Consider the following 26,164-nt stretch of genomic DNA (forward strand, 5'->3'; position numbering starts at 1 on the left):
GAGCGCTTCCGCGTGGGAGGAAACCGGAGCACCCGGGAGTAAACCCACACTCGTGCGAGGGGGAAACCCTCTATCCCGTACGGATGGAACAGGTGGAGTCCACAATCGCAGTACCGCCGCCTCCTGGCGAGTCAAGACATGACACCTCATCGACGCACTTGTGCGATCCGCCAACCCTCGCTGCCTCCGCTGTGTGCTGGATTACGTGCCACGTGCATAGCCACCACTATTGAGCCTTCACCATCATCACCACCACCACCGCCGCCGTCGTCGGCCGTGATCAATCCACTGCTGAATGAAGGCCTCGCCAAGCCATCGCCATTCCCTCGCAGTTCGAGCGACGATCGAAATTCCAAATTCCCAGCCCGGGGCGCCGACCCTTGCCGTGGGACGACCCGCTTCTCCACCCATCGATGAGGATTATTTAGCCGCTCCACTCTGGCTCGTGAACGCTCCTCCGGTGGGAGTGACTTGACTCCAGGTCGCACGTTGAGCCCGCGCGATCTTTGCTCGAGACACAAAATCGACGTTTTCTTTAGCTTTTAAAAAAAAAAAGAAAAACGTCCCGACACGATTCGTAGCGTTAGGCACCCACGGTACTTTTGCATCGCAAATCCACCGCCCATACTTTGCCACGTGTGCCCCGTGCACTGGCGGGGAGAGATGGAGGCAAGGAGTGTAAATGTGGGAGCGTACGAGTACAGTACAGCAACGTGTTCGTTGTTGTTTGATGCCGCGCTGCCCACGATGCTCTGCCGTGCGTGGCGGTCACCCCGCACCGAGCGCTCACCAGGCCCAAGCCTGCTTAGCTCGCGGGATCTGTCGAGACCGGGGGGGCGCATTGCGGGCGGCTTGGCCAAAGGCCAATTTAAAATAACGAATGTAAATTGTGAAAAGTAAAAATTGTCAAAATCCATTGTAATATTTCACATCCGAAGTTTCAATTTAGAAGAAGAAAAAAAACCCTCTCGCGAATTAGCCGACGCGTTTACCCACCGCCGGCGGTCTCTCGTCTGGCTTCTGCGCTCCGCTCGCTACGGTATTGTCACAGGGGGAAGCACGTGGGTCGGGTCGCCATCTGTCCCGGTATGCCTTAAAATAACTTACATGGCGCTTTATCCAAGGCCCTTTACAAAGAATTACCAGTGGTGTGACGTATGAATGTGACGGTGGAGATGAGGTGTGAATGAAATAGATGAGAGGAAGCAACGGGGGGGAGGGAGGGGGGCAAATCCGTGATGATGCATGAATTCGGTGAAAGCGAAATTAATGACAGCAAATGATGACGAATGGATTGCATTCATGAATGGGGTGAATGAGTGAAAGCCGCGTCATGATAATATGAAGAGGAAACAGTGACGGCGGTGGTTATGAGGGGGGAGATGAAGGGGTCGTGGGGTGAGCAAGGGAACAAGTGGGTTGTGAGTGAGGAGCGGAAGCTTTGTGAGCGAAGGCGACCGCTTATCGTGGATGGGGAATCCTAGATTTGAAGCTTTCGTGACTGCAAGGATTTATACTCTTAGGTTTTTTCGGTAAAGTCACGTAGGTAAAAAATGAACCCGTAAAAACAAAGTTTTTCACTATAAATCCTTTATATGCGTGGCATCGGTTTTATTTCATTATTCATTTCTGTTTTTCTTGAGTAAGAGTTTCATTTTTATCACATTGGTATTTTAAATTAAATATGGAAAAAAAAAATCCTAAAAAGTGGAAAATTTGGGAATTTTTTTTCACGAAAATAAATTGTCACGCACAACGAGTCTGTGTGCAAAATGTCAGCTCGATTGGATCACGGCAAGTGGGTTAAAAATCGACCGAAAGATTTGCACGGTCGTTAGCGCGCAAGCAAGTGAACTTAATATATAGGATTTAAAAATGAAATTAAAATTAATGTATCTTGACGCAGCAAATCTGGCTGTGACGGTCCCACCTGATGACGGAGACTTGTGTTGCCTCCGAAAAGTCGTGATTTTTTATTTTATTTTTATTAATTATAATTTCATTTTTTACCTACATGGTGACTTTACCGAAAAAACTAAGAGTACGCGGATGGGGAAGTTTGTTCCGGTGAAGGGGGCGCCACGAGCAGAGAGAGCGAGCGACAGGGTGGATTGAGCGCGAGGAAGAAGTGGAGGATAGAAAGCTGCTGCCCTGGGAAATCTGAAAGGCTTCCGCAGAACATTAAAACATTTGTTTTTGCCATTTACACGAATTTACATCCCCCACCGCCCCCCCCCGCATTATTTGCGAACAGCGCGGATGTGCAAACGCGCCGCGCGATATTTTTTCCGTTAGGATCCAGAGGCGCGGGGACGCTTGAGCCAACTCCACGAGTGGGGGTGCTTACAACCGCCACGGTGTTTGTTCCGCAGGTCAGAGGTCAGAGGTCAGAGGCGGCAACCCACCACCAGCACGAGGTCACGGGGGCTGGGCAGGCCTTGCGCAGCGCGGCGGTCGACGCAACATTCCCTTCCTGGCTACGGAACGTACAACCAATCCCATCGATCTGGAGCAATCGCGAGGGTGGCCCCTTCTCCTACACCCTCATGACAAACACCGCCACGGTTGACTTTTACTTATCGGCAACGTTTGCCGAGTCGTTCAAAGAGTTGTGTTTGGGCGGGGGAGGGGGGGTTACACAATAGCCAAATCTCTCCTCGGGTTTGCCTCCCATATAGGGCAGAGACCATGAAATAAAATACAAAATATACATTTACCGATCTCATCATCATCATAATAACACATAGGATTGCACCTTGACGGGGTTATTCCAATCTGAACGACGTCGATTCAAAAGACGCCCTTCTCCAGGACTTCACGGCGGCGCCCATTCGTCATCTTGGTCGTCATCAATCAGCCATGGAGAACCTCCCCGACAGCCAATCAGACGCCGCCAACTCTCGCGACCCCCGTGATGTCACGGGCCGCGGGGAAACGGCGCAGTCGACCCCACGTGTCCGACGGATCCGGACAGCCCTGCGGCTGTCTAAGCAGCGATAACCCTTACGTTATATATATTTATATATATACTAACACACACGCAACGCGCCACGTTAATTGCGAAAGTCAACCCCAAAACCATCGCAACTTTTCAAAGTCGCCGCCTTGTGACGATCACAGTTCATAGCAGCAGCAGCAGCAGACGCGGCAGTAGCAGTAGCAGCACTGGCAGTAGTCGGGACGCATTCATTTTTAAAACCGTGGCGAGACAAAGAGATCAACGGCATACACATTCCATGCTTTAAAGCCGACGGGATTCTCCCCTGCTGTTTTTTTCCTGCGGTGCCGTGCGGCGAACCGGGCGCGTGCCACGTGACCTCGCGAAGGCCGGTCACGTGACCGCTCGTCCGTGCCCCTCGTCCCCGGGACACACTCTCCCTCTCGCCTCTCTCTCTTCGGCGAAAGCCAAGCGCAGGCCGGAACTCCGTCCCGCGTCTCCACGCGCACAAACAGAAATATATTTTCAGTCCCAACGGCCCATCGCCTCCGCAAACTGACATTATCCAGCGGCGGTTGTTTCGAGCGTAAAACTCTGCACTGGTTTCCGGCCCTTCTTGGGTCTCATCAGCAGGGCGTGGGCTTGTCGAACGAATGCTGCCGGGTGATCGGGCTTTGTTTGGCGAGAACAAATCGTGGTCATCTCGCCGGCACCCCAACTCAATATTTGCCTCTTGCCCGCAGCCTCTCTCACCTCCATCTCCGCATGGCGACCTCTGCATCTCGAACCTACAGCTCTGCCGTGCCTCCATCTCTCATCCATGTCCACCGTGCAGCTTCGCCTCGATATTTACGCCACGGCGAGGCAATGCCATTCTCGACCAGTGGCGGAGGGAGCGGTGACGGTGAAGGCCCCATCTGGGTGGGCCACGCCGAGACCCTCCGTTCGTCGCCCCCACGCGTCCGGCCCGCCGGGCGCCGGCTCGGACATCGCGGCTTCAGGCCGACGGCACCGCGTTGCCTTGCGGCGGCTGCTGAGCCGCGGGCGGAGCGGCGCCACCGCCGTTGCCGCCGTTCTGGCCGTCGCCGGCGGCAACGGCTGGCGGTGGGGTGGAGTCGGGGAGCTGGCTCAGCAGCTCCTGCAGCTGCTCGGGATTGGCGAGGCCGCGCAGCGCCTGGTTCTCCTGCTCCAGATGGCTGTTCTTGTCCACGAGCTCCTTGATCTGCTCGCGGAGGATCTCCACCTCCTCGCGCACCGCGAACATCAGGTGCGACTTCACCAGGTCCTGCCGGCACACGGTGGGGAGGGGAGGGGAGGGGGAGGATGTGACGTCGGCTGGAGAGGCAGAATCTCGCCACCGCCTGGGTGGCCGGCGGAGGGGAGATGTAAACAAATGATGCCTGTGATGGTTTGGACAGATCGAGGATGGATACCGGAAAGAATAGCGCACGTGGTAATGCCGCAGTGGCGAGGAGATGTTAACTACCTCGCCCAGTATACAGGAGGTCGTGGGTTCGATTCCGACCCCAATGCCTGGTGGCGTGGATTTTTCTTCGGGTCCTCCGATTTTTCCCCTCCACATTAAGAATCAATGTGCCCCTATAGCATTTGGCTGCTGTAAATTTCCACACGATGATAATTTTTGATGGCCAGGTCGCTTCTGAAAAAATATCTATGTAGCTCAGTGGGCATTACCTGCCAAAATGTAAAAAAAAATATATATAGTTTTACAGTTTTTGTAGGCGGTTGTGGTGCTTCGGGTTGTTCCGCATCGGCGCGTTATTTTTTGCCGCGACATTTCCCTCTCAGTTTTGCATTCTTTCGCGCGAATCTCATTACGGTCGAATTGTGTGCGTTTGCCTCGGCGAGTCACAGAGTTCCACTTACCATCGCTTGCTCGATCTTGTTGTCAATAGCGACCATGCTGGCTCCGGGGGAGCTGAAACACACGGGGAAGAGAAGAAAATAAATAAACGGTCACCTGAGCGACGTGAATATCTGGGCGTTGACGCGGATATGTGGGCTTCGATGTGGATACCTGGGCGATGATGTGGCGATGATGTGGATATCTGGGGTTTGATGTAGTTATCTGGGTGATGATGTGGTTATCTTGGCGATGATGTAGACATCTGAGCGATGATGTGGATACGTGGACGATACGGATATCCGGACGATGCGGATAAGGTGATGTTCATTAGTTGACAGTCAAACGGTCATTTCTGTATGAATGTTTGTATGTATGTATGGATGTATGTATGAATGTATGCATGTTTGTATGAATGTATGTATGATTGTATGTATGAATGTGTGTATGTACTGTATGAATGTACGTTGTATGTATGTATGAATGTATTATTGTATGAATGTACAGTATGTATATATGAATGTATGTATTCTTGTATGTATGAATGTATGTATGTATGGGGGGGAAGGACAGCAAACTGAACACACACAGCGCAGTTTTTGATTCTCAGAGATGGAATTTAGACCATTTTTAAGTGCAGCGCAAAATGTACTGCGATGGGTTTTTGTTGTTGTTGTTGTCGGGCAGTCAGTGTTGACAACTCACTGGAGTTGAGAACCCGCTTTAATCTCAACTCGGTCTGCGTGAGTCTACGGGACTCTGGGTGAGTTTATGGGTCTACGTGATTCACTTGTGGCCAGGCTTGAGACCGTCAAATCACTAGAACCCGGTTTAATCACAAGCAGCTGCCTGGATTAAAGTTTCAAGTTTTTAAGTTTCAAGTTTCATTTATTAGGCATCGCCCTGTGAGCCATACGGCTCTTAAGTGGGGTGCAACCCAGGATGGACCCCCCCCAGCAAGGCTGTGTCGCAGTCGATAGTCCGATTCACAGTGGACCTCAAAAGACCCTGTGAGATTATCCCTAGAGTAAAGTAGGCCACAAGCGCTGCAGCCAGGGTCTGAATTTGACAAATTTGATCGATGACTCGCAAAGTTGCTTAATTGGGAAAAGCCACGAGGCAAATTTTGCTCCGACGGATAGAAAAATTTCGATTTTAAACTTTCGTGACTGCAGGGATTCACATTCTTGGCTCTTTCGGTAAAGTCACGTAGACAAATGGTCACTTTAGCTGGGTTGCCACCTCTGATTAGCGCAATTGGCTACGTACGGTGCGAACGAAGTTCAAAGTACGTACAGGTCCTCATGCTGCTGGCCCGCAAAGTGCGTGTTTGTGTGCGTGCGTGCGTGCGCTTTATAGCTTTGGATAACCTTCGAATGGATACGTTCACCACACTTTGACCAGAGTGCTCAGCGCGGGACTTTGTTCTCGGCCAAGGAAGCCAACTTCGCGACAGTGTCAAAGCCGAGTCCCGTAGAGTCATTCAACCGTTCCCAACACAAGCCGGGGGGGGGGGGAGGAATGCGGAATTGAGGCTTCGTCTCCAAGGCCACACAATGCCACGAAAAAATTCCACGGAACGCAAGAAATAGATTGCTCAGAAAAGGAGAGCCGTCGTATTTTTAAGGCAAAAGCTAAAGTGTCGATTTAAAGCTTTCGTGACTGCAGGGATTCATATTCTGGGTTCTTTCGGTAAAGTCACGTAGAAGGGAAATAATAAAATAATAAACATAAACCAATAAAATGTTATTGTTTTTTATGTAACAATAAAATGTAATTGTTTTTTTTTTTCCCTTCTACGTGACTTTACCGAAAGAACCAAGAATATAAAAGCTAAAATGTCGCAAATATTGTTCAATTACAGCACGGGCTGGATACACGTCACTGCTTGCATAAGCACGGTTCTGAAACGGATGAACTTGCGTCGGTTGCGTAACAAAACGTCTCGCAGCCCCCCCCCCTCCCCCGGCCCACCGCCCCGCCCCCATCATCGGCAGCTGTACCCGTGTGGCACAAGGTGACTGAACGCCTGGCCCGGCGATGGGCATGCGTCTGCCAGGAGGGTCGAGAGATGCTGTTGCCCACAATTAAAGTCGCGTGTGAGATTCCGCTCATTAATCAACTTGGGCACATTCTAAAAGAGAATGACGCCTCGGGTACACGCCAGAGCTGAACCCTCTGCGCGCGGCGCCATAATCACCGGCCATCATCTCTCCACTGCTGGATGAAGGCCTCCCCCCCACCTCCCCTCCCCCCCCCCCCCCGGACGTTCTCTCAGATCGCCGCTCGGAACGGCAATCAGGTAGGCGGCAGGGGTCACGTGACCAGGTCGCGGAACGCTCGTGGGGTAAAGAGTGGGAACTTTCCACGTCTCGCAAGACCTTTTCGGCCAGCGCGGAAGAGTAGGCCAAAAACACCCGACTTTGGGTGAACACAGAGGTCGCAACCGGGTACCCGAGACCCATATCCTTCCCGATACCCGGCTAGGTACGGGTACGGGTACCCGTTTGCGACCCTGGTGCGGCCGGGTACGGGTACGGGTAGGCCGTGAGTCACTGGTGAGTCACCGTTTGTCACTCATTTTGGGTAGGGTACGGGTACGGGTAGGGAACGGGTAGGGAACGGCTACCCGTACCCGGCTGGGTGCGGGTACCCACTTGCGACCCTGGTGCGACCGGGTACGGGTAAGGAAACAAAACCCGTTTGCGACCTCTGGGTGAACACCAGCGCGGGTTCAGAGCAGGGAGCGCGTGAAACATTTTACCGAGGGCAGCCGAAGTGAAATATAAATGGTCCGGGAGAGTTTGCGGAGGGGCTTTGGATTTGGTTTGTCGACGTTAATGAAGCGGACACCGCCGTGGAGCGATGGTTCAACAACACGCTCCACTTGCAATCCAGAGGTCACCGCTCCGATTTGATCTCCCGCGCCCCCTCTCCCCATCACCGCCCCTCTCCCCAGCCTGACCGCCTCCGTACACGCCACGGTTACTCCGACGACTGTGGGGGGTAAAGTGCGGGCGCTGCCACCTCGTCCGCCCACTTTCCGAGAGCTGTCGAGTTGTGGGGGCCCTTCCGCCAGCAGTGGCGTTTCGCAGGCAATTGCAGGGGCTGCGCCTTTTGCCTTAAAATTCGCGCTCGTGTGCCACCCCCCCCTCCACCCCACCGCCTCTCCGCCACGCCAAGCAAAGGTGGCACCAGAGGAGGCTTCGGTGTGCGGGGCATCGCGCGGGTTGTGACACCGCCGCACGAATGTTGTCCGACACCTCGCTATCATTTCTGAAGCCACGTCGGGGGTATTGACCACACCCCGATGCCAAGCGACGTTTCAGCTCTCGAGTTTCGACATCGAACGGAGAGCTCCGGCTTTGCTGCAAATGGCCAAACAAGAACCCGTTTATTCGTCTTCCACTCCCCCGCCCGTTGTACCGCTACGTGCGTTCCTGAAGCAGGAGCTGCCGGCACGTGGGGCGAAACGTCGGACACTGCGCCAAACAACGCACCAAGTGGCACGACCCCAAACCGCGACGGAGAACCACTTAGCAGCACAACCGGGGGTTGTGGGAAAACCACCGGCGGTGTTCTTCTCGCGATTGAAGTTGACGCTCGACTACGATCGCGCAAACATGACGCCAGATGGCGTCACGTTGCCCTCCTCCGCCGCGACGCGGGCGAATGGATGGAGCTTGCCGGCATGCTTCGTTGAACAGCAGACCGGGAAGTTGCCAATTCTCTTCGCGATGCTTTGCCGTTATCAATTCCAAAATTGTGACCGCGTCACCGGCACGCAAACGGCCCAAACTCTTTCGCGACAAAGAAGGCCCCCTAAACATCTAAACAACGTGACGTGACGTGCGGCTGATACCCTTCCACAATTCCGGGTTTCGTGGTTTCCGCTTTCACCACTGAGAGGCTATACCCCCCCGCCCCCCGTCTTTTTCACAACCCTGTCTCCCGCGCCCCCCTCCCCCCAAATCCGACCCAGCTCATTTCAGACTCTGTATAGGAGGGGGAACCACCTGGCCTAGAACTCCTCCTCCTTTCCCTTTAAGGGGACGACTCTAGAATGTTCCATGCGCTAGGAGTGTACGATGCCCTCTGTTTCCATGAAGAGGGGGGCTCATCTTGATCCTTCCAAATCGACCACTGCAGTCTTTCTGGCTACGGCGTTAAGGGTCTGCGAGTGGGGCATGTCGACGTCTCGTTTGCCGTGCCAAGCCTTTACGCTATTAAATATTGAACAATACATTGCCCGCCATACGGCGGTCGTTACATTTCTTCTCGATGAAAGAAAAAAAATCGAAACGAGCGATGAAGTTCCCTCTGTCAAAAGAACAAGTACTGCAAATAAATATAAATAAACATTCACACGATAACACCATTTTCACACATTTCGCAGATTCCTCTACAGACATCACATGGCCACTATAAATTCCACACCAGGAATGACGTTTGCCTGCAACTCGCCCTCCCCAACTATCCGCGGTCCAAACGCCTGAATATAAATATAATCCTCGGCTCACCATCGCCACCATCGTCGTCGTCGTCAAATCAGTCGTGATCCATCCACTGCCGGATGAAGGCCTCCTCCCAATTCCACTCACGGACGAAGGCCTTCCCACACCGTCAGTCGTGGGTGCCGTTTGACCATACTTCCCCACACTGGTCAAGTATTGGCTGGTGAATCACACCACGGGATGTTAGCCATGTCAGCAATTCGACTCAGACGGCCAGGCTCAAAGCGCATTGCGCTGACCGCTGTCCCACCGTTCCAACCCTTTTGGCAGCTCATTATTTACAGCCTTGCGAAGGCTTCCCCCCCCCCCCGTCCCGCCCCCCCCAGACCGTGACGGCCACGGCGCTTGCTTGCCCATACTTCGCCACTCCGGCCAAGTGCCGCGTTCCTCTAGCGCCGTGCTCTTCTCTCATCTCGGGGCCCACGCCGGCGGTGCGCGCGAGGGCCGCCACGCATTTCAAGCCATTGGGGTTTGACATCGGCACGACGGCGATGGGAAGCATCGGGGGCCGTAACGGGGCCGCCACGAGGCAGCCCAGTGGCCCGCGGGCCTCGCAACGAAGAACACTGATCTAACGGGACGGGGGGGGGGGGGCGAGGGGGGGGGTACGTCACGACCGCCGCTGACGCGAGCCGTGGCAGGGAATCGAACTCGGGAGTCGCCGCCGGGGTTCAAAGTGCATCGGCGGCCGGCAGCCCGAATCACCGAGCGGCCCGCCCGGCCGCTCCACGCCATCGCGCGGAGGTTTTGCTCGGGGGCCCAAAATAGCAACACAGACAGGGGGAGGAGGAGGAAACATGCAGCCGCAAATTACCCCGAGTGACGGGCGGAGGTGGACAGATACAAAAGCGACGCAACCCCCGCCGCGCGGAGAGAAACAGTAGAGTGCGGCACAATGCAGCGGTGCAGTACGGTTGTGTACCGTCAACTGTTCTGGAGCTGCGTATATGTTCACACCGAATGTGTACGTGGCACGCGACCGCCCCGTGTGCTCTCGGGTTGCCAACTCTGGACTGCTGGAGCTATTCCGGGGAGATTTTTTTTTCGTTGGTTGTCGTTCTTCCTATTATGATTATGAATTGATTTTCTTTAAATATCCAGTCGTCGTCACACTCTCACCGATTTGCTTTCGATGGTAACCACCGAGGAACCGGATCGATGCGATTGCCAATTCCGGGCTTGGCAACCCTCCCTGCGCTCCCCCCCGCCCGCCGCATCTCCACGTTGCCACACAGCCGATGACACCTGCTTAGCTTACCCGACCAGACCTCCTGAAGGGTAACACGTTACACGCAACGCCCTCTCTTTCCCCAAACCTGCTGACCGCTCCTCTCCCCTGCTCCGCAGGAGCGCGCTGATTTATTCGACCATGCTTCACCGCGCCCGGTGGGCTCAGAAGGCGGCGGGGGGAAGATTAGCACAGGCGCGCGGGAGCGCAGAAAGTACTGCACAACAGTCGATTTTTTGCTTTTCGCTTAGCGTCCTCCTGCCGCCCATCCAGGCGGTGCCGTGACGGCATGTGCGATTGACGGAGCTCGTGTGAACGTTGTTCTCCGAAACACAACGCCACCGCTGTGCCCTTACGATGCAATCTCCCCGGGCACATCTCTCTACACGCCCAGCGACCATGCCGACGTTGGCGCCCCGACGTTGGGCCGACGTTGCACGTTTACGGAGGGACGGGGGGGGGCAGGGGTGGAGGGGGGCACCTCCTGCTCCTTCAACTCGATGGAGACGATCGTTTTGCGGAGGAACGATTCCGTCTTGGTTTTCGAAAAGCAATAAAAAAAATTACAAAACTTTTTTTATTTTTTTACCGGAATAGCTGTGTGTAGCTCTTGTTCAGAAACGACCTGGCCGTCTCTAAAACGACAGCCCGACGAGGTGGATTTTTCGCGGCCGAATACTCCAAACGCGTGTTTATAAATGTGGAGGGCAAAACCGGAGGACACGGAGAGAAATCCACGCGACCACGGGGAGAGCGAATACGCAAACCCCAACCATACAGCAGGCGTCAGGGTCGGGATCGAACTCACGACCTCCTCTATACCAGGCGAGGTAGTTAACATCTCTTAGCCACCGTGATGATGATGATGAGAGAGACAGAGACACGCAAACCGCAACCATACAGCAGGCGTCAGGGTCGGGATCGAACTCACGACCTCCTCTATACCAGGCGAGGTAGTTAACATCTCTTAGCCACCGTGATGATGATGAGAGAGACAGAGACATGCAAACCGCAACCATACAGCAGGCGTCAGGGTCGGGATCGAACTCACGACCTCCTGTATACCAGGCGAGGTAGTTAACATCTCGCCAGAGCTGTCCTGGCTCCCGTTCCCTGTGAAACTGTAATCCAATAACGTTCTCCACGCCTTGCAGATTTGACAACACGCAAAGCTGCTCACAACCAGCAGAGCAAGGCACGACCGCCACCCCACATGCCTCTCACGCGTGTCGCGCGACCACGACATTTGCTCGTATGGATTGTTCTCAGCCTTGCCTGGACCACCAACTCAAGAGATCTAACGATGCGCGCAGGTGTGCCGCTGCTGCTGCCGCCCGCAAACGGCAGGAAGGCACGGCTCCCATGCCATATGCCCCGCGCGTGTGTCACGTGACCACCGCATCGTACGCCGCACGTAACGATGCCCTCAGCCTCGTCTAGACCGCCGGCTCGGCAGGGCCGAGTGCGCGTGGCCGTGCCGCCATGGTCATCGTGGTCAAGACCACTGCAGTCTTTCTGGCTACGGCGTTAAGGGTCTGCGAGTGGGGCATGTCGACGTCTCGTTTGCCGTGCCAAGCCTTTACGCTATTAAATATTGAACAATACATTGCCCGCCATACGGCGGTCGTTACATTTCTTCTCGATGAAAGAAAAAAAATCGAAACGAGCGATGAAGTTCCCTCTGTCAAAAGAACAAGTACTGCAAATAAATATAAATAAACATTCACACGATAACACCATTTTCACACATTTCGCAGATTCCTCTACAGACATCACATGGCCACTATAAATTCCACACCAGGAATGACGTTTGCCTGCAACTCGCCCTCCCCAACTATCCGCGGTCCAAACGCCTGAATATAAATATAATCCTCGGCTCACCATCGCCACCATCGTCGTCGTCGTCAAATCAGTCGTGATCCATCCACTGCCGGATGAAGGCCTCCTCCCAATTCCACTCACGGACGAAGGCCTTCCCACACCGTCAGTCGTGGGTGCCGTTTGACCATACTTCCCCACACTGGTCAAGTATTGGCTGGTGAATCACACCACGGGATGTTAGCCATGTCAGCAATTCGACTCAGACGGCCAGGCTCAAAGCGCATTGCGCTGACCGCTGTCCCACCGTTCCAACCCTTTTGGCAGCTCATTATTTACAGCCTTGCGAAGGCTTCCCCCCCCCCCGTCCCGCCCCCCCCAGACCGTGACGGCCACGGCGCTTGCTTGCCCATACTTCGCCACTCCGGCCAAGTGCCGCGTTCCTCTAGCGCCGTGCTCTTCTCTCATCTCGGGGCCCACGCCGGCGGTGCGCGCGAGGGCCGCCACGCATTTCAAGCCATTGGGGTTTGACATCGGCACGACGGCGATGGGAAGCATCGGGGGCCGTAACGGGGCCGCCACGGGGCAGCCCAGTGGCCCGCGGGCCTCGCAACGAAGAACACTGATCTAACGGGACGGGGGGGGGGGGGCGAGGGGGGGGGTACGTCACGACCGCCGCTGACGCGAGCCGTGGCAGGGAATCGAACTCGGGAGTCGCCGCCGGGGTTCAAAGTGCATCGGCGGCCGGCAGCCCGAATCACCGAGCGGCCCGCCCGGCCGCTCCACGCCATCGCGCGGAGGTTTTGCTCGGGGGCCCAAAATAGCAACACAGACAGGGGGAGGAGGAGGAAACATGCAGCCGCAAATTACCCCGAGTGACGGGCGGAGGTGGACAGATACAAAAGCGACGCAACCCCCGCCGCGCGGAGAGAAACAGTAGAGTGCGGCACAATGCAGCGGTGCAGTACGGTTGTGTACCATCAACTGTTCTGGAGCTGCGTATATGTTCACACCGAATGTGTACGTGGCACGCGACCGCCCCGTGTGCTCTCGGGTTGCCAACTCTGGACTGCTGGAGCTATTCCGGGGAGATTTTTTTTTCGTTGGTTGTCGTTCTTCCTATTATGATTATGAATTGATTTTCTTTAAATATCCAGTCGTCGTCGTCGTCACACTCTCACCGATTTGCTTTCGATGGTAACCACCGAGGAACCGGATCGATGCGATTGCCAATTCCGGGCTTGGCAACCCTCCCTGCGCTCCCCCCCGCCCGCCGCATCTCCACGTTGCCACACAGCCGATGACACCTGCTTAGCTTACCCGACCAGACCTCCTGAAGGGTAACACGTTACACGCAACGCCCTCTCTTTCCCCAAACCTGCTGACCGCTCCTCTCCCCTGCTCCGCAGGAGCGCGCTGATTTATTCGACCATGCTTCACCGCGCCCGGTGGGCTCAGAAGGCGGCGGGGGGAAGATTAGCACAGGCGCGCGGGAGCGCAGAAAGTACTGCACAACAGTCGATTTTTTGCTTTTCGCTTAGCGTCCTCCTGCCGCCCATCCAGGCGGTGCCGTGACGGCATGTGCAATTGACGGAGCTCGTGTGAACGTTGTTCTCCGAAACACAACGCCACCGCTGTGCCCTTACGATGCAATCTCCCCGGGCACATCTCTCTACACGCCCAGCGACCATGCCGACGTTGGCGCCCCGACGTTGGGCCGACGTTGCACGTTTACGGAGGGACGGGGGGGGGCAGGGGTGGAGGGGGGCACCTCCTGCTCCTTCAACTCGATGGAGACGATCGTTTTGCGGAGGAACGATTCCGTCTTGGTTTTCGAAAAGCAATAAAAAAAATTACAAAACTTTTTTTATTTTTTTACCGGAATAGCTGTGTGTAGCTCTTGTTCAGAAACGACCTGGCCGTCTCTAAAACGACAGCCCGACGAGGTGGATTTTTCGCGGCCGAATACTCCAAACGCGTGTTTATAAATGTGGAGGGCAAAACCGGAGGACACGGAGAGAAATCCACGCGACCACGGGGAGAGCGAATACGCAAACCCCAACCATACAGCAGGCGTCAGGGTCGGGATCGAACTCACGACCTCCTCTATACCAGGCGAGGTAGTTAACATCTCTTAGCCACCGTGATGATGATGATGAGAGAGACAGAGACACGCAAACCGCAACCATACAGCAGGCGTCAGGGTCGGAATCGAACTCACGACCTCCTCTATACCAGGCGAGGTAGTTAACATCTCTTAGCCACCGTGATGATGATGAGAGAGACAGAGACATGCAAACCGCAACCATACAGCAGGCGTCAGGGTCGGGATCGAACTCACGACCTCCTGTATACCAGGCGAGGTAGTTAACATCTCGCCAGAGCTGTCCTGGCTCCCGTTCCCTGTGAAACTGTAATCCAATAACGTTCTCCACGCCTTGCAGATTTGACAACACGCAAAGCTGCTCACAACCAGCAGAGCAAGGCACGACCGCCACCCCACATGCCTCTCACGCGTGTCGCGCGACCACGACATTTGCTCGTATGGATTGTTCTCAGCCTTGCCTGGACCACCAACTCAAGAGATCTAACGATGCGCGCAGGTGTGCCGCTGCTGCTGCCGCCCGCAAACGGCAGGAAGGCACGGCTCCCATGCCATATGCCCCGCGCGTGTGTCACGTGACCACCGCATCGTACGCCGCACGTAACGATGCCCTCAGCCTCGTCTAGACCGCCGGCTCGGCAGGGCCGAGTGCGCGTGGCCGTGCCGCCATGGTCATCGTGGTCAAGGCCGCCGACTCTAAAGAGAGCCGGGGCGAGAGGATCCACGGGTGGCGACGTCAGCGGACGGGCCACGGCACATGACGGCAGCAGCAGCAGTCCTCGCCTCATCGGCGTTTAGCGTCCGCCCGCGGTGTGGTCGGCCAAAGGTCTGAGAACGTTCTAAAGTCCTCGCCCCCCCCCCCGCCCTTCGCTCCGAGGCATCTCGCGAAGCCGCTGTCCGACGTCGCTGCAACGTTACTCCTCCCGCTGCCCCCCAATCGACGCCATCTGTGCCACCGCGGTAAATGGTTGTTGTGCCTAAGCCAGAGGTCGCAAACGGGTTTTGATTCCATACCCGTACCCGTACCCGGCCGCACCAGGGTCGCAAATAGGTACCCATACCCGCACCCGGCCGGGTACGGGTAGCAGGGTATCGGGTAGGGTACGGGTATCGGGAACCCGGTTGCAACCTCTGACCTTAGCCTCGGGCAGCGGGGGGGGGGGCGATGGCAGTTAAGCCCAAATGATTAAAGTGAAATACAAAAATGTAGCCCGCTACTTTGTTGCCGTTGATGGCAACATTCGCAACGCCGCCGGTACATTTTTCAAAAGGTAAAAGGCGCGGCCCTGCAACTGCTCGCTCACCACACCGCTGGCGGAGGTTGCGGAGGTCCCCTCTAGCGCGTGGGGTATTTGGCCTACTCTTCCACCCTGGCCAGACAACTTGGAAGAGGCGGGAGTTCCCACACTTTACCCCACCTGCACGCGACCGACCGACCGACTTATTTGACGCCGCTGGTCCCTACCATGGTAAGTGACGCAGGTTTGCAGTTTTCAATTTGCAGGCAATTAATCCCGAGCTCCCGGGAGGTGGTAAACGCATTTCTCAACGGATTAACCGAGAAATGCTGGGAGCAAATTGTGAATAAGAAGAAAACAGAGCCTTTGTTGTGTAGACTGGTTGAAATGGGAGGTTCCAAGAGTTGTTAAGGTGCGGCTGATGTAAAAGTGCGGTTGCTGTAAATGGGACTGAGCCTTTGTTATGTAGAGGTGGTGCGGCTGAAACCGCACCGAACCTCGCAATGGCTCCTCCCACCCTCAACCAGTATATATACAAGGACTGTTTTCGTAGAATTTCTCTCACTTGATGCAGCTATCGTGCTGTGATGGTTCCACCTGAAGACGGGAGCTTGTGTTGCCTCCGAAACGTCGTGATTTTTATTTTATTTTGTTATTTTACTTTTATTAATTTTAATTTTTTACCTACGTGACTTTACCGAAAAAACCTAAGAATATGAATCCTTGCAGTCACGAAAGCTTCAAATCTAGAAGAATAAAAAACACAATGGAGGCATTCCCTACCGTCAAGGCCAGAGACACAGAGAGAGGCCTCTTCAACCTCCCAATGACAAACACCGAGAGGGCACGCGCCAGCGACAAGACGATTGGCAGATTATCCCGTAGCTTGTCTTTGTTAGCATGCGTAAGGGGAAACAAAAATAAAAAGTTAAAGGTGATATCGGGGAAGAAGAAGAAAAAATGTTTCGCTCACAACCGCTGCAAAATTACGAGCCATGGGTCAACTTTGGTTAGGTCAATGAAGCACCCAACACTGACGCAGGCTGGCGAGTCGTTAGTCCAACAATGGATTGACAGAGGGCTGTAAATCGCTTTCCGTATTCTCTCCATCATGAAACATGCTCTCAAAATTACGAGCCGTGGGTCAAGTTTGGTTAGGGCAATGAAGCATCCAACACTGACACAGGCTGGCGAGGTATTTGTCCAACAATGGATTGACAGAGGACTGTAAATCGCTTTCCGTATTCTCTCTATCATGAAACATGCTCTTTCCCCACCCCCCCCCCCCGTATTATGAAGCAAAGGTCGTGGTGGGGCATTTTATAATCCACGATAAATGTGTCGTTAAACCCGCCACCATCACCCAACGCAGATAATTAGTAAGGTTTGTGTCACGGAAACAAAACATGACAATTCGTTACTATCTGAAGCTTTCGTGACTGCAGGAATCCATTCTTTCGGTAAAGTCACGTAGGTAGACAAAATAACAGATCACGACGTTTCGATCGCAACACAAGCGGTCGTCATCAGGTGGGAAAATCACAGCAGGAAAACTGCCGAAACTGGCATCACTACGCAGCCGGCAAGGAACCAGGCAGCAGAGATCGCAATCGGGTACCCGATACCCGTACCCTACCCGATACCCGGCTACCCGTACCCGGCCGGGTATGGGTACCGCTTTGCGACCCTGGTGCGGCCGGGTACGGGTAGACCGTGAGTCACTGGTGAGTAACCGTTTGTCACTCATTTCCCAACGTCTTGTCTCTTCTCACAATTCAAGTTCCTAGAATCAACCCACCCGCGCCTGCAACATGGCTTCATCCCAGAGGTCGCAATCGGGTACCCGTACCCGTACCCTACCCGATACCCGGCTACCCGTACCCGGCCAGGTATCGGGTAGGGTACGGGTACCCGTTTGCGACCCTGGTGCGGCCGGGTACGGGTACGGGTAAGGAATCAAAACCCGTTTGCGACCTCTGCCAGACAAGTTCAATGTCCCGGGAAGACCGACAGATCTCCTGACAAGAGGGCGGCGATCCCTGGGAAAACCAGGACAGCGGGGAAACTTTAGCGGCAAACCACAACCCCAACAGCAGCCCCCCTTTGCACACACAGAACGCCCCGGCGCGCTCTCACACTACGCGACACCGATACAAAACGTTTCCGTGAACGTCAAAGCGGCATTGATACGACGGTCAATAAATAACACGGAAAACCTTAACGTGCCGTGTTTAACGTTAAACATTAATGTACGCCTTAAAGTGTCAAAATTAAGTGCACTTTGCTAATTAGGGTCGACGTGACGATATTACTGACGATAACAATTCCAAACGTTTTCAGCCCATTTTGTGAAAGCAAAACATGTCGGTCACCGGAGGTGGCTTGACCAAACTTCACCACGCTGGTCACCCAGGACAGGTTCAGATGTCACTCGCCACCAATGTCAGCCGTGGCCTGGGATTGAACTCACATAGTCTGTTGAACTTTTTCCCACTATACAAAGCCAAACGTGTCAATCGGAGGTGCGGGGAAGAACAACAGATTATGGGACTCTGTGTGAGTCTATGGGTCTCTGTGCGAGTCTATGGGTCTCTGCGTGAGACTACGGATCTCTGTGTGAGTCTATGGGACTCTGTGTGAGTCTATGGGTCTCTGTGTGAGTCTATGGGTCTCCGTGTGAGTCTATGGGTCTCTGTGTGAGTCTATGGGTCTCTGCGTGAGACTACGGATCTCTGTGTGAGTCTATGGGACTCTGTGTGAGTCTATGGGTCTCTGTGTGAGTCTATGGGTCTCTGTGTGAGTCTATGGGTCTCTGTGTGAGTCTATGGGTCTCTGTGTGAGTCTATGGGTCTCTGTGTGAGTCTATGGGTCTCTGTGTGGGTCTATGGGTCTCTGTGTGGGTCTATGGGCATCCATGTGAGTCTATGGGTCTCTGTGTGAGTCTATGGGTCTCTGTGTGAGTCTATGTGTCTCTGTGTGAGTGTATGTATGTTGAACTTCGTAATGCAGCTAACCGCACAAACCTTTACGCTTATTCTACCCCCTTTCCCCTCAAGCGTAAAACAATTTTAAATCGCAGGTGATGCCAGCGTCCATTAATTCAGCGAGACGGCTCGTTGTATAATCATTACATGTCATTTGTACGTCGCCAAGTACATTCCGATGGGCTAGCAAGCATTTACTTGCCGAACAGTTTAAACCTCGCCACACCACCGCAATACTTTGGTGGCATGAAGATGGTTTTACAGTACTTTACGATCGCAAGCTCGGCACATCTGAGATGGCCAAGACCATTAACATTCCCCATCTCATCTTTACGCCTGCCTTTACAGCGACGATGCAATAATGCACAATGAACTGCCCAGTGGAATGCATTTGAAGCGGTTACTCAAGCCAAGCACAGAGGAGATGGAGCGATCAAATCAGTTCGTGGCTATTGGATTGTTACATCACAGGAACGTAAGATATTGTGGGGTTGGTATAAATGATAATAAGTGTTTATTATAGCGGGAAGATATTTCACGATCAGTGGATTTAGGATTCTGCGCGGCCTTTTGATTAATTGGGCCAATCGTCCTCCCAAATGTGGGACCATTCTGAAAAAAATCAAGCCTTGATTTGAATTAGTGGGATTTCTCGGGGAAAATAATTATCATCGGATTATTTTAATTCTAATTGAGGGATTGAATCGACGGACAATTGGATCACAGGAACTAGGAGAAACGTTGATGTTTATTGTTTTACGTTATTTTGCTGAAGTAAGGTTTTTTTTCCCCACCGTTAATGTACCAGCGGCGGTCACATTTAGACAGCTGCGCTGTCCAAAGGGACATCTTAATAATCCTAATAGAAGGGCACAGAGTACGCTGGGAGTCTCTCGTATTTTTAGAAAAGGCAAGTGGCAAATTGCCGTGCCCGATCCATTTTGCATGCAGCACGGTTGAAATGAATGGAAAAAACCCAAAGTTTAATATCGTAAACGTCCACACAATTACAGCCAGTGACGGATGACGACGAACGTCCTGATGATGACGCCAGTGACGATGATGGTTTGGAGAGGATAACGGAGTAGGATTGACGATAATGGTGGTGACTATTATAATATCTGATTAAAAACCTATGCCCTGCGCCCTAAACAAATTCGACGATAAAAGATCGCAAACCTCTTTTAAATCCTTTTTTGGGCAGCAGGACACGGGTCTTTCGATCAGCCGTACGCAATCGCACCTGTCCCACCGATTTCTTTGACAATTTTTTTTTTTTTAAAGTGGAAACTGCACTTGTTCAATAAACAAGAGGATTTGGCAACGTCGCGATACACCGGTGTGCGGTTTGTGGTTCACAATTGATTTTTGGGTCAGATCGCGCGAGTAAAATGATCGTCGCAAAGCCATCTTCCTTCAGCCGACGCAGACGGCTAATAATCTTGTCACGTGACGGACAAACGTGCCGATTTATTGCCGCTGCAGCACAGCAGTGCGTTGCTGGAGAGCGATCCACGTTTAACGATCGGGCACGGACGTTTCGCTGGTGGTCACAGCGTCAGCATCTTCAGGTAGCTGCCAGAATTGCGAGCATGTACTCCATCTATTTAAAACTTTCGTGACTGCAGGGATTCATCTTCTTGGTTCTTTCGGTAAAGAACAGGTGTTCTTCACCTGAGGACGGCTGCTTGCGTTGTGGCCGAAACGTTGTGAAAATGATTTTATTATGTTAAATTTTTATTATTTTATTACTTCCCTTCTACGTGACTTTACCGAAAGAACCAAGAAGATGTGCTAGATCGTTTGGCCCTTAAACGTTGAATGTATTCGCCTGAATGATGTTACGTTCGATTGTGAGATTGTGAGAGGGGGGGTGGGAAATGCGGTCAACAACATGCTCCCTGTGATGGCACGAAATAAATGAGAAGGTTTTAATTAAAAAAACACGATGAAACCCGCTTGAAAAACACACGTTCATTTACACGATGCCAATTCTATGGAACAAGGGCAGCCCCTCTTCTCAAGTAAAATAAATACTGGAAAATCTTACAAGAGATGTTCAACGCAGTTTTGTTATTTTAATGTCACCCTACACCCTTCAGTTTTATTAGAAACACAGCGGCACAAATTTGCTCCATCCACGCTCGCCCCTGGCTGCTGTTCACACTTGCTCAACCGGGCGGTGTCAATGTCTGTCCCGGTTCAGATTTTAGCGCAATTTCGAGTGACTACAATATTAAAGTTTGTTTTTCCACTCGTTGTTGGGGCTTCTAATCCCTATAAATGAGTTAGAACGTGCTGGCGGAGTTTATCTGCCATCGCGAATAGCCCAAAAGGCAAGCCAGCTACCGCTGGGGTTATCGCGACGAGATATTTCGTGGTACATTATGACGACGTTAATTTTGACGTGACCATCTCAACGATACAATTTTTCCCGTAACGAAGTGAACGTTATTTTAAAAAAAATTTACCTAATGCTTTTCTCTACTTTTAGTCGGTAAAGGTGCACGTACTGAAAAAAAACAAATATTCCTCAACTGCATTTCGCTGAAAATAAGCCCGCCGTGCGCCTTGATCGACGGTACACCACGATCCGTGTGGGCATTCGTGAAAAAACCTAAACGATGACCCAGGAACCGGGGCGTCGAGATTCACTCGCCACCGATGGCAGCCTCGCCTGGGGAATTGACCTCGGGGTCGCCGGCCTCGTCACGCCACCCCGCTCATCCCGAGCCAAATCAAGACGGGGAAAAGTTCGTTCGGTCGCGATCGAGATCCAACGCACGGTTCGCTACGGGGGCCGCACTGGATAAGCGCGGCGCGAGTCGTCGGTTCAAATCCGTGGCACGGGGGGGGGGGGTGTGGGGTCGTCGGCTCAGTCACCGATCCCCCTGGGGGGGGGTCCGTACCGCTGGTCACGGACGTCAACGACGGCAGAGGAAGCCCGGCTCGGGACGTTCAACCGATTCGGGCCGCCCGCGTGATTTCACGGGGAGATCACGTTGACCACCTTCCTCGACGAGGGAGAAACGTTTGAGAGATATCATGGCGTGCGTGCGTACGTGCGTAAGTGCGTGCGTACGTGCTTGTGTAAGTGCGTGCGTGCCAAGGGTTGAACCAGCTTTCTTCATCCGCGCTGCAGAATTAGTATTTAGAGGGAAAAAATGTGGGTGCATTGCCCCACCTGACGGGATGTATGTACGTATTTTGAACTTCGATCGCACCGTACGTAGCTAAACCGTGCTAATCGGAGATGCGTGGGAAGGACAAAAAACTATGGGTCTCTGTGTGAGTCTGTGGGTCTCTGTGCGAGTCTGTGGGTCTCTGTGCTAGTCTGTGGGTCTCTGTGCGAGTCTGCGGGTCTCTGTGTGAGTCTGTGGGTCTCTATGTGAGTCTGTGGGTCTCTGTGTGAGTCTGTGGGTCTCTGTGCGAGTCTGTGGGTCTCTGTGCTAGTCTGTGGGTCTCTGTGCGAGTCTGCGGGTCTCTGTGCGAGTCTGCGGGTCTCTGTGCGAGTCTGTGGGTCTCTATGTGAGTCTGTGGGTCTCTGTGTGAGTCTGTGGGTCTCTGTGTGAGTCTGTGGGTCTCTGTGTGAGTCTATGGGTCTCTGTGTGAGTCTGTGGGTCTCTGTGTGAGTCTATGGGTCTCTGTGTGAGTCTGTGGGTCTCTATGTGAGTCTGTCGGTTTCTGTGGGAGTCTGTGGGTCTCTGTGTGAGTCTATGGGTCTCTGTGTGAGTCTGTGGGTCTCTATGTGAGTCTGTCGGTTTCTGTGGGAGTCTGTGGGTCTCTGTGTGAGTCTGTGGGTCTCTGTGCGAGTCTGTCGGTTTCTGTGCGAGTCTGTGGGTCTCTGTGTGAGTCTGTGGGTCTCTGTGCGAGTCTGTCGGTTTCTGTGCGAGTCTGTGGGTCTCTGTGTGAGTCTATGTATGTTGAACTTCTTTTGCTCTTCATGTAGCCAACTGTGCTAATCTGTGGGTCTCTGTGGGTCTCTATGGGTGTCCCTATGGGTCTCTATGGGTATCTCTAGAGGTCTCTGTGAGTCTACGGGTCTGTGTGTCTGTAGGTCTCTGTGTATGCATGTTAAACTTATTTTGCACTACCGTACGTAGTGCCGGCCCCAAACCACAAAGCCGAAACCACCGGGCGAGACATTCCGCGCTCACCTGTCGTCTTCAGCCGTGCCCACCGCCCCTTGAGCCACACCAGAGGAGGGCATCGCCACCGCCACCGCCGCACCGTCCACTCCCCCGCCAGCGGCCGACGGCTCCGCGAACGCCGCGCCCGCCTGCTGCTGCTGCTGGTGGCCGTCCAGCCGCGGCACGACGCCGGCCGATCCCAGGAAGTACCGACCGGCGCCCGCGGCTCCCGCCGGCAGCAGCAGCGGCGTCGGCGGCGGCGGGAACAGCGCGACGTCCACCTGCGCCGCGTCCGCGAAGCCGACGTTGAACGTCTGGGCGAGGGCGACGGGCAGCGGGGACGTGACGCCGGCGGGTTCGCCGGAGTGGACGTTCGACACGATGTTGTCGAAGCCCAGGGCCACCGGCGTTGGCTGCGCGAGGACGTGGGCGTTGACCGGCCTCCCCGTGACGCTCTGACCGCTCTGCTGCTGAAACATCGGCGCAAGTTGCTGGGGGGGGTCCGGGCCGGCTTGCGGCGCGGTGCCCAGCGGCCGCAGGTGAGGGTTCTGCGCCATGAACTGCTGCTGGCCCTGCGACGAGTGCATCTGCGCCAGCACGGAGTTCAGCTGCTGCGTGACGGCGCTCGGGGGGCTCTTCGGCACCGCGGGGAACCCGGCCGCGATCGGCGACGCCGGCTTGTGGACCGCCGACGACGCCAGCGAATGCTGGAGGAAATTGCCGTCCGCTGTTTGGGGATGCGGCGGCATTCTTTGCTGCCAGGCCTGCTGCTGCTGCTGCAGAAGCACCGGCGGATGCGGAGAATTAGCCCTCATCTGCAGTTCGGACAAATTCGGTAACGGCGCTTGTGGCGGCAGCTGCGGCGGCTGCATCTGAACGCCGAAGGAGGGCATCTGCTGCTGCTGCTGCTGCTCTATCTGCTGATCTAAGAGACCGCCGTGGAATCCAAGGGCCTGCTGAAGCTGAGGGTTGTCAGTCCCTTCCTCCACGAGGCAGATCCCATACCCCTGCTGCGGAACTTGCAACGGCTGCTGCTGCTGTTGCTGGCCAGCCTGCAACAGGGCATCGCTGCCCACGTTCGAGGCAGCCACGCTCTGCAGATTGTCCGGAGCCCAACCTATGCCCGGAGGAGCACCCGGCATGCCCAACTGCTGCTGCTGCTCAAAGAACCCACCGCCCCCGTTGCCCGCAGGTAGCGCGTTGCCGCCGCCAGCCACCTGGCTGGGCGCTGGCGCGGCAGCTTCGTAGTAGCCCTGAGGGAAACCCGGCAGTGCCGGGTGCGCCACCGCGAGAGGGGCCAGACCCGGCTGGCTCGGGCCGCAGGACGCGGCTGGCACGTCCCGGCCCATCCGGTGGACGCTCTCGCCGCCGAGAGGGTCGCATTGCTGGGGGTGCTGGTGGTGCTGCTGCTGCTGTTGTTGTTGTTGTTGGTGGTTGTGGTGTTGCCCGTACGCTTGGCTGTCGAAGGCATGGAGGGACGGCGCCGGGCCGGAGAATGCGACGCTCTCGCGGGACACGACGGAGCAGGCGTCGTGGTGGGCCAGGGCAGAGGCCTGGCCCACCACCACCAGCTCCTTGTCCTTCTCGTAGAAGTCCGTGCAGTTCCAGCGGCCCTTCTTGAAGGGCTCCTTCTCCACCAGCTTGACGACGCGGAATCGCGAATTGCAGCCGTGCGGAGTCGCGTGGGCTTGCGGCTGCAGGTGAGACTGCGACTGCTGCTGCTGCTGATGATGATGACCGTAAGTTTGGTTGCTCTGCGAGCTCGCTTGCTCGACGTGTCCACCGACCACAACCTCCACGGCGGGTGCCCCACCATCGGCTCTGAACACCGCCGAGGTAGCGGTAGCAGCGGCAGAAGCAGGCAGCTCAACCTCCTCAACATCGCCGCCACCGCCGCCACCGCCGCCCCGACTCCACCGCCGCAGGCGTCCCTCGATCTCCGGGCTCGGCGGGCGCCATCTGCTCCGCCTCGTCGGCCGCGGGGAAGAAAATCATCTCGGCGCCGGCGGCAGCGGCGGCGGGGGTGTCGAAGATGTCCGAGCAGGAGCCGCCGAGCTCCTCGGTCTTCGTGGAGGCGTCGTCCTCCAGGTCGAAGCTCACCTCCGTGTCGTCCCCGGCGCTGTTGCTGTGCGCCCTGGCCGTCGTGACGCTCGTGATCTGGAAGCCGCTCTTCTTCTTGCTGCCCGCGCAGTGCGGCTGCCCATTGTTGAGATCCTCCACCGTGAACGACATGCTGGCTCGGCTCGGGCTGGCTCGGCACGGGCTGGCTCGGCTCGGGCTGGCTCGGCTCGGGCTGGCTCAGCACGGGCTGGCTCGGCACGGGCTGGCTCGGGCTGGCTCGGCTCGGGTTTGCTCCGGCCTGGCTCGGCACGGGCTGGCTCGGGCTGGCTCGGGTTGGCTCGGCACGGGCTGGCTCGACACGGGCTGGCTCGGCACGGGCTGGCTCGGGTTGGCTCGGCACGGGCTGGCTCGGCACGGGCTGGCTCGGGCTGGCTCGGCTCGGGTTTGCCCGGCCTGGCTCGGCACGGGCTGGCTCGGGCTGGCTCGGGCTCGCTCGGGTTGGCTCGGCACAGGCTGGCTCGGGCTGGCTCGGGCTGGCTCGGCACGGGCTGGCTCGGCACGGGCTGGCTCGGCACGGGCTGGCTCGGGCTGGCTCGGCTCAGGTTTGCTCCGGCCTGGCTCGGCACGGGCTGGCTCGGGCTGGCTCAGGTTGGCTCGGCACGGGCTGGCTCGACACGGGCAGGCTCTGCACGGGCTGGCTCGGGTTGGCTCCGGCCTGGCTCGGCAAGGGCTGACTCGGGCTGACTCAGCTCTTGCTGACTAGGCTCGGCCTGGCACGGCTCGGGCTGGCTCGCTTAACGACACCAACAGCCTCGTCGAGCCGACGGTCGAATTGTCATTCAGCAAACCTCGCAGCAGCAGCGGCAGCAGCGGCAGCAGTGGCAATAACAAAAACCGCAGCAGCAGCAGCAACAACAACAGCAGCAGCAATAACAACAGCGGCGGCGGCTTCAACAACCCTTGCAGGGAGACCATTAAACAACAACAACAACAACAGCAGCAGCAGCGACAAAAATGACAGCGCACTCTGCCGTGAACAACAACAACACCCACGGCTCTGTCGTCGAGTTAAATGTCCCTGGCGGACTGGTCCCGCTGCCACAGGAGACCCGTCTGTGGCTCGCGAGGGGCCGTCTCCTCCTGGCGTACACAGCGAACGAGGAAACGCTGCGGCGTTGTTGGCATCATCGCCCGTGTTCGATCAGCCGCTGGTCTCTCTGATGATTCTCTCCCCACTCCCTCCACCCCCACCCCCCCCACTGCTCCTCGTTCTCGCCTCCTCCCC

General features: G+C 55.3%; 1 protein-coding gene across 1 annotated transcript; it reads right to left on the reverse strand.

The window, feature by feature from the left end:
• Window positions 1–1,782: 1,782 nt before the first annotated feature.
• LOC144950124 (uncharacterized) lies at window positions 1,783–24,809 on the reverse strand (the record flags this gene model as incomplete). The annotated part of the gene is made up of 3 exons (XM_078880184.1): window positions 1,783–4,223; window positions 4,826–4,877; window positions 22,846–24,809. Coding segments are annotated over 3 exons (2,304 nt in total), but the record flags the coding sequence as incomplete, so codon positions are not given.
• Between the last annotated feature and the right edge of the window lie 1,355 nt (window positions 24,810–26,164).

Source organism: Lampetra fluviatilis, chromosome 56 (assembly GCF_964198595.1).
Source record: "Lampetra fluviatilis chromosome 56, kcLamFluv1.1, whole genome shotgun sequence".
NCBI classification, from domain to species: Eukaryota; Metazoa; Chordata; class Hyperoartia; order Petromyzontiformes; family Petromyzontidae; genus Lampetra; species Lampetra fluviatilis.